We start from the raw sequence: 16,135 nt of genomic DNA, 5'->3' as shown, positions 1-16,135 counted from the left end.
AAGGAGAAACCCACACTCATCTCTTTTACCTTTGTGTAACTGTGTACTGCAGAATTGGAGTTTTACTATATATTGTACAAGTTGAAATTATTATTATTTTTGGCTTGTTTTGTGCGACAGATGTAGAGGTTATGAATCAATCTTTTAAGACTTTAAGCCACTGCATCTAATTCAATTATCAATTTTCTATCCAATTCCCCAAATTTCAACTCTTTTCTTTTCCATTTTCAAGTAACTTTACTCATTCAAATAAAACTTTCTTGACAGTATTTCAAGGTATTGAATAAATACATTAAAAAAATCCAAAGGATATACATAAAATAAGGGAAAATAAGTTTTGACATGATTGTCATTTCTGATATAATAAAATGGACAGGCTCGTTTCAGTAATATGTGTTGTGGACCATCAAAACACATTCAAGTGAATGACAAAAGGCCACTACACATTTGAATATTTTAATAAAAAACACCGACTAAAGTGGTGATGGAAAATATTTAAAAAAAAGATAGCCAGGTTGAAAGGTATCTAAATAAGGAGTCAGAAGTCTCAGGTTAAAGTACTAATGCAGGTACATGTTGGCTAATTGATCTTGGGTTAAAGTCACTGAATACCTGCCATGTGTTGATCACCATGATGGGCACTTGGAGTACAAAGGTAAAGAAAGATACAATTCCTACTCTGGAAAATCTTACTTAGTTTTGAATCACCAAAAGTATTGGACAAATGACCTACTCCAGATACCAATATAGGTGTATTGTGATATGCTTATATTCACATAATAATTTTAGAATATTGAACTGTTTTATGAAAAAAATCACTATGGCTTTACATACTTTTGAAAAATATAGTTTATTTAAGAATATAAATAATGTAATGGATATATTTGGCTACTTAATAATATAATTATTTTAAGTATGTTATACAAAATGCACATAGTCAGTATTTAGTGTTTTTCAGAGGAGATGAAATAGATTTTGCTTTTTTTTTTGTCTCTATAGTAGTAAAATTACTGGCAAAGTAATGTAACAAAGTTATATTGTTCTACACTTGTTTGCCCCTATATTATAATTCTCAACCATTTTTATCTTATGTTCCACCAGCAATTATATCCAGCAGATTTCAACAAATTAGAATCAAAGTGCCTACAGTTTAAGAAAAAGTCATATTTCATATGTATTCCATTATTATGTTTATCATTTATTATCAGTGTTAAGCCTATGAAAAATTGTAGTAGAAATTGTTAAGGCCTTAAGATAAGCAGAAACTATTCCATTAGTAGTTGAAATGTTATTATGGTTGAATATAAATTATTTTACTACCTTAGTAACAGTAAAACACAAAGATGTTTAATAAAAATATTGCCATCAATAAGTTTATGTAAAGTTTTATATCAGGTAGACAAAGCAGAATAAAGGTTCTGGCATTCATATTCATATGTCAGGTAATTTCGAAATGAAGCTAGGGATGCCAAAGGTATATCAAGAATACAGTTGGTCAAGAGAAATGAAGGTAAAATAGAAATCAAATACATAATTCATTGTAAGTAGGGTCATTGGTAAGTTGGACAACAAAGGGTTAGAAGAAATTTTATCCAAGGTGACAAGTATATTAAAAGTCATTGACTTCTGGAAGTTTGGGTCAGAGGGACATGGTATGCTACCAACATGAGGACTGGCCAGTTATTGAAATTGTAATATTAATTTTGTGTTCCATCTTGGACTTCTGGCCCCACCATGATACTTGGATGCCCTAACCGACGTTGTGGCTTAGTACTTTTTCAAAAAAAATGTTTTAGTTTATTCCTAATCATTCTAATTCTATGTCTGAACTAAAATTTATTTCACTTCCTAATGCAAGAATGTCTTGCTTTATTTATAGTTAACTCGGTCTATAAAAATCAGAATTTTTAAAATGAAAAATTAGAGGTGAAATCACTCACTTCACAAATCTGTACTGGATTTATTTTTCTTAATTTTGAAATTATCTTTACCCTTTTAATATATACCTTTACCTTTTATATATATAAATAACCTGCCTAGCCATGTAGGCACCTGAAGTTTTGGGCATCTACTAACTTTTTTTTGTGAAATAGTCACTTTATGCAGCATCTGGTTTTTACTAGCAGCTCTTGTGTTTGAGCCCATTGTTTGGAACCAGAGAAAAGTATGTAGCTCTTTAAAATGGATCTCTGTCTAAAATGAGACTTGGGCTAAGGCTTGTTTCTCCCCAGAGATCGCAGCTCTAAATGTAAAGTTCTCTCTGGACTGAAAGTAGAAAAAAGTAAAGGTCTGTATGTCTTTAGAATATTGGTGGGCTGCTTTACCAATAACCTATTTAATATACCAATACTTGTATTGAATATGAAGTGATACAGAGGGAAATAAAAAATAGAACTGAAGATTACAAAAAATATATAATTTTAACATAATGCGTAAAACATTCCACAGCATGTTAAGTACTCCCCATTTCCCTTAAATGTTATGTCTCTCTCTCTCTCTCTTTTTTTTTTTTTTTTGACAATCTCTTCAATGGTAGCTCTTTGGGCTATTCAACCCAGGATTCACAACTTTCCAACATCTTACGTTTCAGAGAGCTTAAATATGATATTCTCTCTTCTTAACTGTTCAGTTTGGGCAATTGAATCAATTAGACCAAGATGGTTACCCTTTACTCCTAGATACACTCCAGGTTTGCTGTTACATTCAAAGGAAACACATTTCGAGGGTCCAAGCTCTTTATGAAGAAGAAATAAGGTCTGGTCTGGCAACGAATTTTCATATTTTTGTACCTGAGGAAATGAGAGAAAGCAACCAATATGTGAGTAGGAAGTCCAGGGTCAACTCCACACCCTTGTATTAGAAACTAAAAGGGGAATAATTACTTATAACTTGGTATTTTTAGCAAAGCTGCTTAATGAGTAGGGGATGGCAGGGGTGGGAGTAGAGGGTCAAAGTGGGAGGATTTGATTTGATTCACTAATAGTATACTTTGAGAGACATATGGCTTAGAATGACTGGATCTAGATGCAACAGTTCTGGATTTGTATCCCTGATTTGCCATGTATTATCTCTGAGACCTGGCACATTGCTTTACTTTTCAGGCCTCAATTTTTTTTTTTTTTTGTATAACCAGTTTTCTAGGTCAGTCGACCCCTAATTTACCCACAAACATGTGAGTGCTAAAAATGATTATTATCTTAAGCCACTAAGTGTTGAGGACAATTTGTTACACAGCAATACCTGACCAATACAATAACTCTACTATTATAGAGTTACTGTGTGAATTAAATGAGATAGTACTTATATAACATTTAGCATAGTACTTGGTATATAATAGAGCTCAGTATGGATCAGCTCTTATTACTGAGTACTTATATATGCCAAACACTGATATATATTCTTAAGAATGTTTTTGTTAAGGGAGATGTTAGTTACCATCAGTGTTTATGTTAATACCTTACATGGCTGTATGAGTTAGCTTTATAATTTTGTGTATTTATATTATTTATCTTCTATATTAGACTTTCATGTTTTCTTACTAGTCTCCACCTTTGGCTTCTTGGTTACTTAATCTACAATAATAAAAGCATAATATGGTAATTAGACCAGACGACCTTCCAGACAAAGCTGGGGCTGCGAGGGAAGCCCAAGTCCCAGGTGCCAGAGGGAGGCCAGTGCTGGCAGCCAGGGGAAGGAAGGCCTACTCTTGCATGAATTTTGTGCATCAGGTCTCTAGTATGTTTATAATTCTTTAAAAATATATTTTTTTTCATTGATTTCTGAGAGAAAGGGAGAGAGAGAGAGAGAGAGAGAGAGAGAGAGAGAGAGAGAGAAAGAAATATCATTGATCACTGCCTCTTGCATGCCTCTCTCCCCAGCACTGGGGAGCCCGCAACCCGGGTATGTGCCCTGACTAGGAATCGAACTGTGACTTCCTGGTTCATAGGTCGATGCTCAACCACTGAGCCATGCTGGCTGGGCTGTTTATAATTCTTCATTATGACCAATATAATACTGCCGTTTACCAACTGAAGAAGACTATGCAGTGAATCCTATGAATAGACTGTAGATTGTTATGCTATCTATAAATCTTGGCATATGAAAATGTTTATGACCTTCCCTTTAGCAGGCTTAGAGTATAAAGTTATTTATACATTTGCCTAAGAAAACTATATTTTACAAAGAAACACTTCCTGGAAGAACACAATACTTCCTAAAGCCAAATAGGAAGGATTTGAGATCATTCTATATAGTAATGCTTCTCCAACTTTAATGTGCATATGAATCTCCTGGAGATTTGTTAAAATGCTGATTTTGATTCAGTTGTGAGGGAGCCTGAAATTGCACATTTCTTTTTTTTGCAAAAAAACTTCTGTTTTATTGTCACATTTTACATCTCTGTGATTGCATACATATGCCAGTTCTTTATATACAACAAAAACCCTACCTATAAGAGCATCTGAGAAATATAGTGTTCCTTTTCCAGATCCTATAGACTCTAGGAGGTGTCAAACATGGATGCTAAACGGCAGTCGACCATATGTGGCATGCAAAGTATTTCTGTTTCGAGTATGAAAATGATGTTTTTCCTACTACAGCCTCTGTCTTTCTCCTTGACAATTAAATTTCACATTTCTAACATGCTCCCAGGTGATGCTGTACTGCTGGCAGAGACCAGACTTTAAGTAGCTCCAAGAGCAAGATATTGGTGGTAACTCATTGTGTTTTATGTACAATAGCACAAACAAAAATCCTTCTTCAAAATATCCAAACATCCAAATCCATACAAACTAGTAATATTAATCATGACAGTTAAGTGCATATTTCTGTTACCTTCACAGAGTGCTCCTTGGCATGCAGCAAGAAGTCTTTGTTATTTGCAGGACTCATCCTTACCATTACTTTGTGACCATCAACATCATCACCTTGCAATTAAAAAATGTAAATTATAAAGTTAAAGATTGTAACTCATTTTAATTTAAACAAATTTAACACCCAGAAAACAAGTTTATAATGTCATGTAAAATAACTGCTTCATTCAGCAACATGTCTCTTAGAAATTTGTACCTAGATGAAACTAAGGAGTCATTGTATAAGTAGGGGATAATTCCAAGCCCCTTAAAGAAGAGAGGTTAGTTTTCTTACATGCTTTCTAATTGTAGAATTGGAACTCTAATGAGTATTTCTCCGAGTGTTTGTCTGTCTGCATGTAAAGCCACAGATAGTTGTCCCCCAACATTCAACTCCTCTTCTTATGTTATAATAGAACATATTTTTGTAGCTAAGTGTAGCAATGTGACTAAGTTCTGACCAATGTGAGTTGAGTGGAATGTCAGGTGCAACTTCCAGGTTATGTCCTTAAAGGGGAAGAGAATTCACATACCCAACTTTCTCTGTCCAGCTAATTGGATATGGTCATGGTGGCAAATAATTTTTTGTTGTTGTTAATCCTTACTTGAGAATATTTTTTTCCATTGATTTTTAGAAAGAGTGGAAGGGAGGGGGAGAGACAAGGAGACAGAAACAATGATGTGAGAGACACATCGATTGGTTTTCTCCTGCACACTCCCTGACTAGGGTGGGGATTGAGCCTGCAATCAAGGTATGTGCCCTTGACATGAATTGAACCCAAACCCTTTAGTCTGCAGGCTGACATTGTAACCACTAAGCAAAACTGGCCAGGGCTAAAGTAATCTTAAAACATGTAGATCAGGGTTGGGGAACGTCCAGTCCACAGGCAGTATAAGGCCCGAGAAATCATTTGGTCTGGCCCTGCCAAGGCATTAGGGGTGAGTTAATTAAATGTTTGACTAAATATAGCAGAGTAATATTTAGGTTGATAATTTTGTATGGCCCTCAAATGATGTTTTAAATACCCAAATGGCCCTTGGCAGAAAAAGGTTCCCCACCCTGATGTAGGTGTTAGCAGAGCCACAAAGAGAGAAGGAGCTAGGTTCCTGGACAACCTATTCAATAGAGTTCCCATTCCAGCCCTGGCTAAGACAGAAATAAAGTTTTGTGTAGCTTAGCACCCATTATTCTGGGTCTCTGTTAAATGTAGCCAAACATTTATCCTATTAAACTGCAAAATGGTTGGAATGGAGTAAATCCTCTAAGAATCTAAGATTTCACTATGAGCTTGGGCTGGAGAGAACCTTCAGAGACAGCCTGCCTTTCCACATGGAGCATGTTTGGATTTAGTTTTAGTCAAATTTAAGAATTCAAACATTACAGCTATCCAAATTACCTGTTTCACTTGCAGGTAGCTGTGAGTCATAGAAATGGAATAATACTTTGTCTGAAAAAGAATGCATAAAACTCTTTTAGTGATTTATCAATAGGTTCCGTTCCAAAATATACATAATATCAGAAAATATCCTCCTTTTTTATTGTATATCTACAAAAGCAAAACTTTTGTGCTTTTGAGAAAAGTCTCAAAATGATGGTATACTCTGATGAATTCCCCATAAAATACTTAAAATATTTTTCATAGCATTTGAATATTCTTTTTTTTTAAATCCTCACCCAAGGATATGTTTAATGATGAGAGAGAGAGAGAGAGAGAGAGAGAGAGAGAGAGAGAGAGAGAGAAAGAGAGAGAGAGAAAGAAACATTGATGTGAGAGAGGACCATCAATCAGTTGCCTTCCATATTCACCCCAACTGAGATAGAATCTGCAACCTAGGTATGTGTCCTAATCAGGAAACCCTCCCCCTCCACCCTTCTTTCCCCCTTCTCCTACGTCCCACACCTTTTGGTGTACAGAACGATGTTCTAAACAGCTGAGCCACCCAGCTAAGGCAGGTATACTCTTATTTGAGGATTTACTTTGGTGACATTGATAAGATTAGAAATATCTAGTAAGTAATTTAGCAATATCAAATATATATGGTCCTCCTTCCATCTTTCACAACATATACCACTTCTCAATATCAATGTTCTTTCCTCCTGATGAGTGCTTACTAAGCTTTTTAATCCTCCCCAACAGTGATATTCAAGTATCTATTGCCAACGCATCACAGTTTGCACACAACGTAAGATCTGTTTGCCATATCTGAGTTAATCCATTGTTAATGGTTTGGTAAATTTATTTTTTACTTATTAGTAATGATTATATCATTATAGACAAAAGGAAATATTCTACCTTTCTCATCTTCTGTCCTCAAATCGTCAACATTGATGTCATAACCTTCATCCCCAACAACAAAAGTAATGGATTGATCGTCATATGTGCTCAGGGAAACAGAACGATATTCTATAACAAGAGAAAAATCTTGTCATTAAGAATGCAAAAACTTGTTCTCATAAACAATCATTTAGCATTTTTAAAAAATGCCTCCCCAAAGGCTTATTATTATTATTATTATTTGAGGTATACTTTGTCCATTGCTGTTGGATGGATGAAAACCTTTGGTGCAAGTTTAACATAGCTCAAAGCTGAACTCTATCACCTGAGTGGGATTAAAGGCGCTAATTTATTGCGTGAAGGCCATGGGAGGCCATGCTAGTATGTTTATGGGAGTGTTTGGTGGGGAGAAAGAAGCTGGAAAAGTGACAGACATTGCCTGAGGAAACCTCTGCTTCCTGGCTCCCCATGGACTAGGGAATTGTAGGCAAGAAGGGACAGAATTTAAATAGACATGGATAAATAAATACCCATCTGTAAGGTGTGGAGTTATTCTGAGACTTCCAATAGTCCTGGAGGATACAGTTGTGAGCCCCTTCTGACCTCTGGCTAAATAACAGAGATACTAAGAGCAGTACTCCCAACTTTTTAAAATGTTCCAACACATGGAAAATATTTCAATGGTGTAAACTGAAGTAGATTTAGGATCTATATGGGCCCTGGAGAAAAAAATATTATATTTTCTTTACATTATAGAATTATGCTAAGAAAGTACACAACATATTAATGAGTATGTTGAATTTGTATGTAAACTTCTAAAGTGAAATGATTTAAAAAATATTTAGTGAGAAATTTCAGTATTTTTCTGGGAATTTAAGACATTTATGTCAGGAATAATACTTGAACTGGCAACATCAATTCCCAGTCAAGTTTCTCAATGATCTCTTCACTTCTTGATAGTCACCATCAACTTGGACTTTATTTGCTCAGTTGGTGATGCAACTTAAAACCATTTTAACAAACTATTTAAAATATTTAGTCGAAATTATACTTACAATATTTAATAGCCCCTCCTTTTTTATTGTCAAAATGTTGAAATTTGGGGGGATAATGTTTTGGGTTTTTCCCCCTCACCAAGGATAATTTATTTTTACCCAGGAATAATGTATATGGGATTCCAATCCATAGCAAACATTTCAAAATAACAATGGAGTGCTAACTACAGAATGTGCATGCATTGTTAGAGCAGTTTTCCTGCACCTATTTTAGATACCACCTAATGGGCACATCAGCAGAAAATGGACAAAAGTTTCTAATATACTTGAAAACATAGGCTTGGGGCTGCTTCCTAGAGCAGCACTTGCCAGGGTCCTGTTTCTTACCTCCCTCCTCTCACCCACACCACCCCTGTAACCAGTCACACCTAGGATTCTTGAATCATCAATTGTTCTAGTATTCTGGACCATAGATTTATTAAAGGCAGAGGTCCCCGCCGATTGTTCAAAGTGTTGCAGGCGATTCTGACAGGTAGCGAATAGCAGATTTGGCTCTTTGTAATCTTCAGCTGCAAGACAGGTGGGGTTAGAAGTGGACTATCAGTGCTCACTGCCCAGATCCCCTCCCCACTCCTTCTACCCCCACTTGAAGAGTCACAGTCAAGGCTGCTTGCTGACAGTGGTGACTGACCCCAGGACTTTGGCCACCCAATGCATGGTTGGAAGGGCTCAGTACCTCCTGGCACACTTACACTCCAGAAAGGCACACCCATTGGAGTCCAGATGGAAAAAAAAGTTACCCATGTCTCAAAGGCAACCACTATGAACATTTTAGTTTATAGTAGTACTTCTTTAAATAAAAAAAAAAATCACCTAAGAGATATTGTTAATATAGGCATACCCCACTTTATTGCACTTTGCTTTATTGTGTTTTACAGATGTTGCATTTCTTACAAATTGAAGGGAAGTCCCTCTACCAGTGAAAGATTACAACTCACTTGATTGTGGTGGTCTAGAACTAAATTTGCATATTCTCGAGGTATACCTATATATATAATTTTATATCCTCTACTTTCACTTAACATTATAGCATAACCATTTCTCCCATTACATTAAAAACTCTTTATAAACCTTTTAAAAAATGTCTTTAAAAGAGTTTATTATCTTTTTTCCCAGAAGGAAAATTTGTGTGAGGGGTAAAAATTATATACCTAGATGTAGAAATTGAAGGCAAATAAATGCTCATCACTATATTAAAGAATTACCTGTAATTGTAGTTTTCCCTTACCTGAGTTTGGTGAATGCCTTTCAGTGGTTTCTTTCCTAAAGTAACAGGTCTTTTTTTCTATGATAAGGCCAGAGCGTAGCTGCATAAAGTACACCTGGCAAATTTCTTTGCCTTTCTGTCGGGATTCTAAACAAATGAAAAAAATGTGATACTGTTTCATTCCATCCATTTTCTTTTTTTTCTAAAATATATTTTTATTGAGTTTAGAGAGGAAGGGAGAGGGAGAGGGAGAGAGGGAGAGGGAGAGAGAGAGAGAAAGAGCGAGAGAGAGAAGAACATCAATGATGAGGGAGAATCATTGATTAAATGCCTTCTACACGCCCCACACTGGGAATCAAGCCCACAATCCGGGCATGTACCCTGAATAGAAATCGAAGTGTGACCTCCTGGTTCATTGGTCTACACTCAACCACTGAGCTGCATCGGCTGGGCATTCATCCATTTTTATCCTTTTACAAATGCTTAGTGTAGCAGACCAAGAAAGAAACTGCAGATCCATGGTATTTTGTCAGAAACTTTTGGGCCGGTTCTGTTTCAAGATTCAAAGTTTTTTAGATTTTAGAATTGTCATGTAGAACATATATGGTATATATTTAGCACTCCCAGCAGGGACTAGGGCAGTAACCCAAATTCAAAAATTAATAATATTGTAGTGAAATATAGAAAATTGTATATAAGGTGGAATAAAGACCTCATGGTGATTCAGCTCTGGCTTTAACGGTTAAGTGAATTTAGGTCATATTTTTCTGTCAAATGAGTTATAAAAAAACTTTAGGTCTTTAGAAAAAATTTTCTTTTTCAGAATTCCATATAATGGAATGTGGACCTACATCCAACATATATCAATCTTTGCCTCACTGAGGAGAGACTCTTATGGTCATATGAAGTCTGTAATCTTTTCTACTTATCTAGAATATACTTTTAATAATTTTGGAGGCATGCCTGTAGTCTGTAAAGGTTATTGATTTTAAAAATAACTGTCATTTACTAAGTGTCTGCAGTGAACCAACCACTGTGCTAATAATTTTACATACTATGTCATTTAATCCTTCATAATAATATAGCAAGCAAGGCAGGTATTATTCTCCTCATTCTACAGATGATGATCTAGAAGTCATGACACCCAAAGTTACAGGTCTGGTGAGAAGTTGTGACTCAAGTGTATCTAATATTAAAGATACTCTTTACGCCCAGCTGGTAGCTCAGTGGTTGAGCATCAACTTATGAATCAAGAGGTCACAATTCAATTCCTGGTCAGGGCACATGCCCAGGTTGCAGGCTTAATCCCCAATAGGGGGCATACAGGAGGCAGCCGATCAATGATTCTCATCACTAATGTTTTTATCTCTTTCTCTCTCTTCTTTCCTCCCTGAAGTCAATACAACATATATCTTTTTTTAAAAGATGTTTTTTTCATCTACCTCTAAGAAAATATTACAGTGCAATTTTAGGAACTAACAAAATATAAACTTAAATCATTTGAATTAAAAAATATTAATTATCCAGTAATTCTAATTTCATTAGAATTTAATTTAATTAGCCAAAGAAAAATTAAAGTCTAAAGTAAAAATAATTTGCTACTTGGAAATCATAAAAAGACTTTCAGAGTTAAGTAGAAAAGAAAGTTGTAACACCTGAGTCAAAGGAACTCAACTTTCAACATTATAGTAAGTAAATGAGTTATGAAGCAATTTCAGAAAATGAAAATAATTACTTGTGACTTTGGGATTCATTCTATGATCTTCATTTTATTCTCTAAGATTTGCCTTACTAGTATGCTTTTAAAAGTCAAGTAGAATAAACATTTGTTAGCTACCATTTTGGATTATCTATATTTTGCCTCCAATTTAGATGGGCATCTACCTTTAAGAATCTTCAACTGTCTGAACAGGGCAAGATTACTTAATTATACTCACACCCACCCTGGAATTCCTTAACATTGCTTCAAATTCAGAAATATCAACTATGGTATTGCACATTGATATAATGTTTTTAGAGTTACAAAGATAATTTACAAAGCTGTGCCAGAGCCAGCATTGAACGTGGTCTCTTGATAATTAATTTAATACAATATTTATTTACTGTATCAATTTCCTCTTCAGAGCTAAAAGGTATAAGATGATACAGTAAGCATTCTCATTCCTTATATGCTTATCAGTATCCCATAGTTACATGACAGGCATGTCTTATATTCAGAGTGGACTCTGTGGGGAATGGGATATGGGTCTTGGGTAGTGTGAAGTGAAGGTCAAGATATTAAAGTATTGTGGATGTTCAAGAAGAGACACACTAAAGATATGGATGTACAGGCTAGTGCAGCGGTTCTCAACCTGTGGGTTGCAACCCCTGTGGAGGTCGAATGACCCTTTCACAGGGGTCGCCTAAGACCATCGGAAAACACATATTGAATATATGATTACATATTGTTTTTGTGATTAATCACTATGCTTTGATTATGTTCAATTTGTAACAATGAAAATACATCCTCCATATCAGCTATTTACATTACAATTCATAACAGTAGCAAAATTACTTTTATGTCATTTACGTTATGAAGTAGCAATGAAAATAATGTTATGGTTGGTGGTCACCACAACATGAGGAACTGTATTAAAGGGTCGTGGCATTAGGAAGGTTGAGAACTACTGATCTAGTGGGACAAACACTGGCTGTAATTCATTGGGGGTGATTATAGTTGAAATATTAAAGATGCTTTACATGGGGAGTATTTGAAACAAGGTATACTTTGGTGTTCAGAGCAGCTGAAAATGTGGTGTGAGGGTTGTGTTCTCAGGAGGAAACACAAAGCTGACATGGCCATGGGAGCAGTGTAGGAGAGAATGCTCCACTGGGGTCAGAGGCCCAGGTCAAGCTTATGTAAGGGCTGTTGCCACTTTCTCAATCTCCATCATATTTGCTATCTGAGGGCAGTGTCTTACTATAGCTTTTAAGAAAATAACTAATTTTGCCATAGCATCAGCATGTTGAAATTCTCAGGCATTTCTGGTGAGTAAATGGGGAGGGGCCTGGAAATCTGCCTGTAATTTTGCCACTTGGAGACCCAGACCATGACTGACAGGAACTACAGACGCAAATCACTTCATCTTTCATTTCTTCCCCAAACACTTTTTCACCATGGTGTTTTCTCACTGCTTACTACCTTTTACCTGTCTGTGGCATTTGACTTTAGGGACCACATCCTTCTTTGATCCCTACTTCCCTTATTGTCAGGTCACCAGTTTCCTTAGATTCTTCTTGTTTCTCTCTGATCAGTCCATCTTGGTCTTTCTGTTAGTTCTTTCTTGTTTACCTGCTCCTAAATGTTGGTGTTCCTCAGGATTTTTCCCTTTGCCTTTTGCTCTTATTCTAGACTTTATTTCTGAGCAATATTGCTTACTCCAATGACTTCAATTATTTTTTTATATACTGACTAGAGGCCCGTTGCATGAAGAGATTCGTGCAAGAAGCCTTCCCTTCCCCTGGCTGCCGGCACCGGTTTTCCTCCGGCACATGGGACCCAGGCCTTCGCTCCGGATGGAGCCTTCAGTCTTCGCTCCGTTGCTTCGCCCCTACATATGCAAATTAACCGCCATCTTTGTTGGGTTAATTTGCATACTCCCCTGATTGGCTGGTGAGCGTAGTGGAGGGATGGTTAATTTACATGTTCATCTATTATTAGGTAAGATGACTCCTTAAACTGTAACTCTATCTTTATTCTCTCTCCTGAGTTTTATATCTGTTGCTCTTTCTCCACAGGGCATTTTGACTTCAGCTACCATAAAGCATCTCTATTTCTATCTATGTAAAGCCTCATTAACTATGGACACCTCTACCTCCTTCAAATTCAAATTATACTCACAATAATAATTTTTTTTACCCTTATTATACCATGGTCTGCCCAATTCTTAAATCAGAAAGTTTAGAAACATCCATTTTTCCTAATTTATCTTTCAATTTATTTTATATGTCACTAAATCTTCATGATTTCACCTTCTGACAGTGTGTGAAATTTAGTCTTTCCTTTCCTTTCTGCTGTCTTAGGTCAGGCCCTCATTATTAATCCCCTAGATCAGTGGTTGGTAAACTTATTAATCAACAGAGCCAAATATCAACAGTACAATGATTGAAATTTCTTTTGAGAGCCAAATTTTTTCAACTTAAACTATATAGGTAGGTACATTGTTATTAACTTAATTAGGGTACTCTTACGGCTTAGGAAGAGCCACACTCAAGGGGCCAAAGATCCATATGTGGCTCGTGAGCCGCAGTTTGATGACCACAGCCTTATATGAATGTAGTAGATTTCTGACAAGTCTTAGTTTCTACACTTGTCCCTTCAATCTCTCTTCACACCACCACCAGTGTGACTTTTGTAAAATAAAAATATGTTGTAATTCCCACCGATTAAACATTTCCAATGATTCTCTACTGTCCACAAGCTCCTTCACTGTAACAGAAGATTTTCCATGGAAAGACACAAACTAAAGTGTGTGATCTCTACCCAGCTCTATCATGTAGGAATATGAGCCAGTGTTACTAGATCTTCAGATTTTTTGACAAAACCACACATTCAGATTTTTATGCAAAATCCCCTAATCTTTAAATGCCTCAATTGAGAAACAACATCAATAATAGTGTTCAGGCCAAATAAAATACTTCTGCTGGATGAATCTCTCAAGGCTCCCTATATTGTGACCTCTGACTGTATGCATACAAAAGCTGGATTGTCAGGGAAGGGAAAGAATTGATGGAGAAGAGGAAGTAGCAGAGGAGAATGGACTAAGCCTGGGAGTAGCCTCCTGGAAACTTGGAATGGGATGATTTTTAGGAGGGGCTACCCTCCAGCTCATGAAGTGCTCCTGTACCTCCTTGGCACTAAAATGAAATGGCGTGGTGGTGACCAGAACTCATAGGGGACCTGACTGTGTGGATACCTGTAGTGGTTGGATATTGAGTTTTGTGGTATTGTGACCTGTGTGGATTATGTCAGATAATGTTAGCCCAAGGGAGGAAAAGTAATTAAAATGAACTTTTTTGTTTTTGTTTTTTTTTGCTTGAGGGCTCAGAGCATTTTCTTTGGAAAAATGTGACATTTTTGCACCCTGGATTTTGAGAAGTAGTTCATACCTGTCACACACCTCACAGCTGTCAGGTTTGGGGCCAGGAGTGTTTACTAGTAAATAATGACAATTTTAGTGTTAAACTGAGCCAATATTATTGGAAAGAAAGATCTGCTAAGGGACAATTAAAATACAGTGGGGCCTTGACTTATGAGTGTCCCGACTAACGAGTTTTTCGAGATATGAGCCGTCTCTTGGCCGATTTTTTCCTTTGAGTTAAGTTGTGAGCTAAAATTCGGGTTACGAGCCAGCTTCAGATACCCCACCGCTAGTTGGCACAGCGAACGTCACAGTGATTTGACATACGTGTAATTTTAGTTACAAACTCAGTCACGGAACAAATTAAACTCGTAAGTCAAGGCCCCACTGTAATGTAATATTAATATAAGTGATTTGGGGGATAACTTTATTACTGTTTTTTTAAATGGTGTAAATAAGCCACTGCAACCTTAAAGGGGAAGTTACATTTTAATTTTTGCATCAATGCCATTAACTGTGCTGTAAACTCCAGCCTACTTCCTTATTCCAGTATCTTAAAGAGTCCAAATCTCCTGAGGTACAAAGATAATACATTCTTTATTAAGAGGGAATTTGGGATGTAGAGTCACTTCCACTGAGTCACTGTTTCTACATAGAGCAGTTTGACTCAGACTCAGATAAAAAAAAAACCAACCAAAACTAACAACTATGATTTCCTGGCCATTTAGAAATCACAGTCAAATTAGTGTTTTCCCTGACTACCAAAGAACACTGTGGGTGAGCCAGAGCCTTAGGGAGGACAGAAATGATGTACTTTAACACTGCTTTCTCTTCTAGCCTTAAAGATGTTCAGGGAAATGGAGAGGAGCCCAAAGAACAAGGATATGCAGTCTCCATCATCATTCCCCATCCTCTGTTTTTGCTCTAGCACTCCTTTGTATAACTGCTCCTTATGAAGAACATAAGTATAAATTTGTATAATTATTGCCTAGGATAGGTAATATAAGGATCAAAGAAGTATATAGCCCTTTTATTCTAAAGTTATGGCTTCTACTTGGTTCTTTTTACCCTTCAATTTATTACAAACGCTTTGAGTTTGTAACTGGATAGACTTGAGCATCATTTGGTCAAATCTGCTTTCTGTGGGGCCTGGATTATTCAAATATCTTCACTTGTATTCTCTCCTTTATCAAAAATTGCAAGTTAAGACCACAAGCTTGATACACCAAAGGTCTTAATAAATGTTTGCTGAATGAAAGTGGATCAGTTTAAATTTTGTTAATTAATTGGGGAAAAGTTTTTGGGACTTGGTGGTAGGGGGTGTGGGTGGAAAGAAGGGATTGATATGAAGGGCTATAAATATGTTTATCACTATTAGCAGGTTTACATTATCTGAGCCATTTTTGTCCTGTGATGCATCAAATAAGTAAAAGTTGGCTATAGTCTGTTTAAAACCAAATGCTGCTATACTGCACACTTATGAGACATCCCTTTCAATTTCAGCTCTTGTATTCTAAGTAACTTTTGTATGATAGTATGTATGAACATTGGATAATAAAGATTTGATAACAGATAAAAATAGTGTGTAAAGTAATCAGAAATGCTTAAGTCCTTACTTCTCAACCTG

At 36.2% G+C, this 16,135-nt stretch overlaps 1 protein-coding gene across 1 annotated transcript; it reads right to left on the bottom strand.

The window, feature by feature from the left end:
* Positions 1-831: 831 nt before the first annotated feature.
* On the bottom strand, positions 832-16,131 carry IL33 (interleukin 33; the record flags this gene model as incomplete). Its single annotated transcript, XM_006774848.2, has 7 exons — positions 832-2,789; positions 4,834-4,925; positions 6,248-6,298; positions 7,145-7,255; positions 8,523-8,690; positions 9,410-9,535; positions 16,125-16,131. Coding segments are annotated over 7 exons (765 nt in total), but the record flags the coding sequence as incomplete, so codon positions are not given.
* Between the last annotated feature and the right edge of the window lie 4 nt (positions 16,132-16,135).

Source organism: Myotis davidii, unplaced genomic scaffold, assembly GCF_000327345.1.
Source record: "Myotis davidii unplaced genomic scaffold, ASM32734v1 scaffold408, whole genome shotgun sequence".
Classification (NCBI taxonomy): domain Eukaryota; kingdom Metazoa; phylum Chordata; class Mammalia; order Chiroptera; family Vespertilionidae; genus Myotis; species Myotis davidii.
Note: the sequence above shows the minus strand (reverse complement) of the source record. Positions and strands in the feature narration are given on the sequence as shown.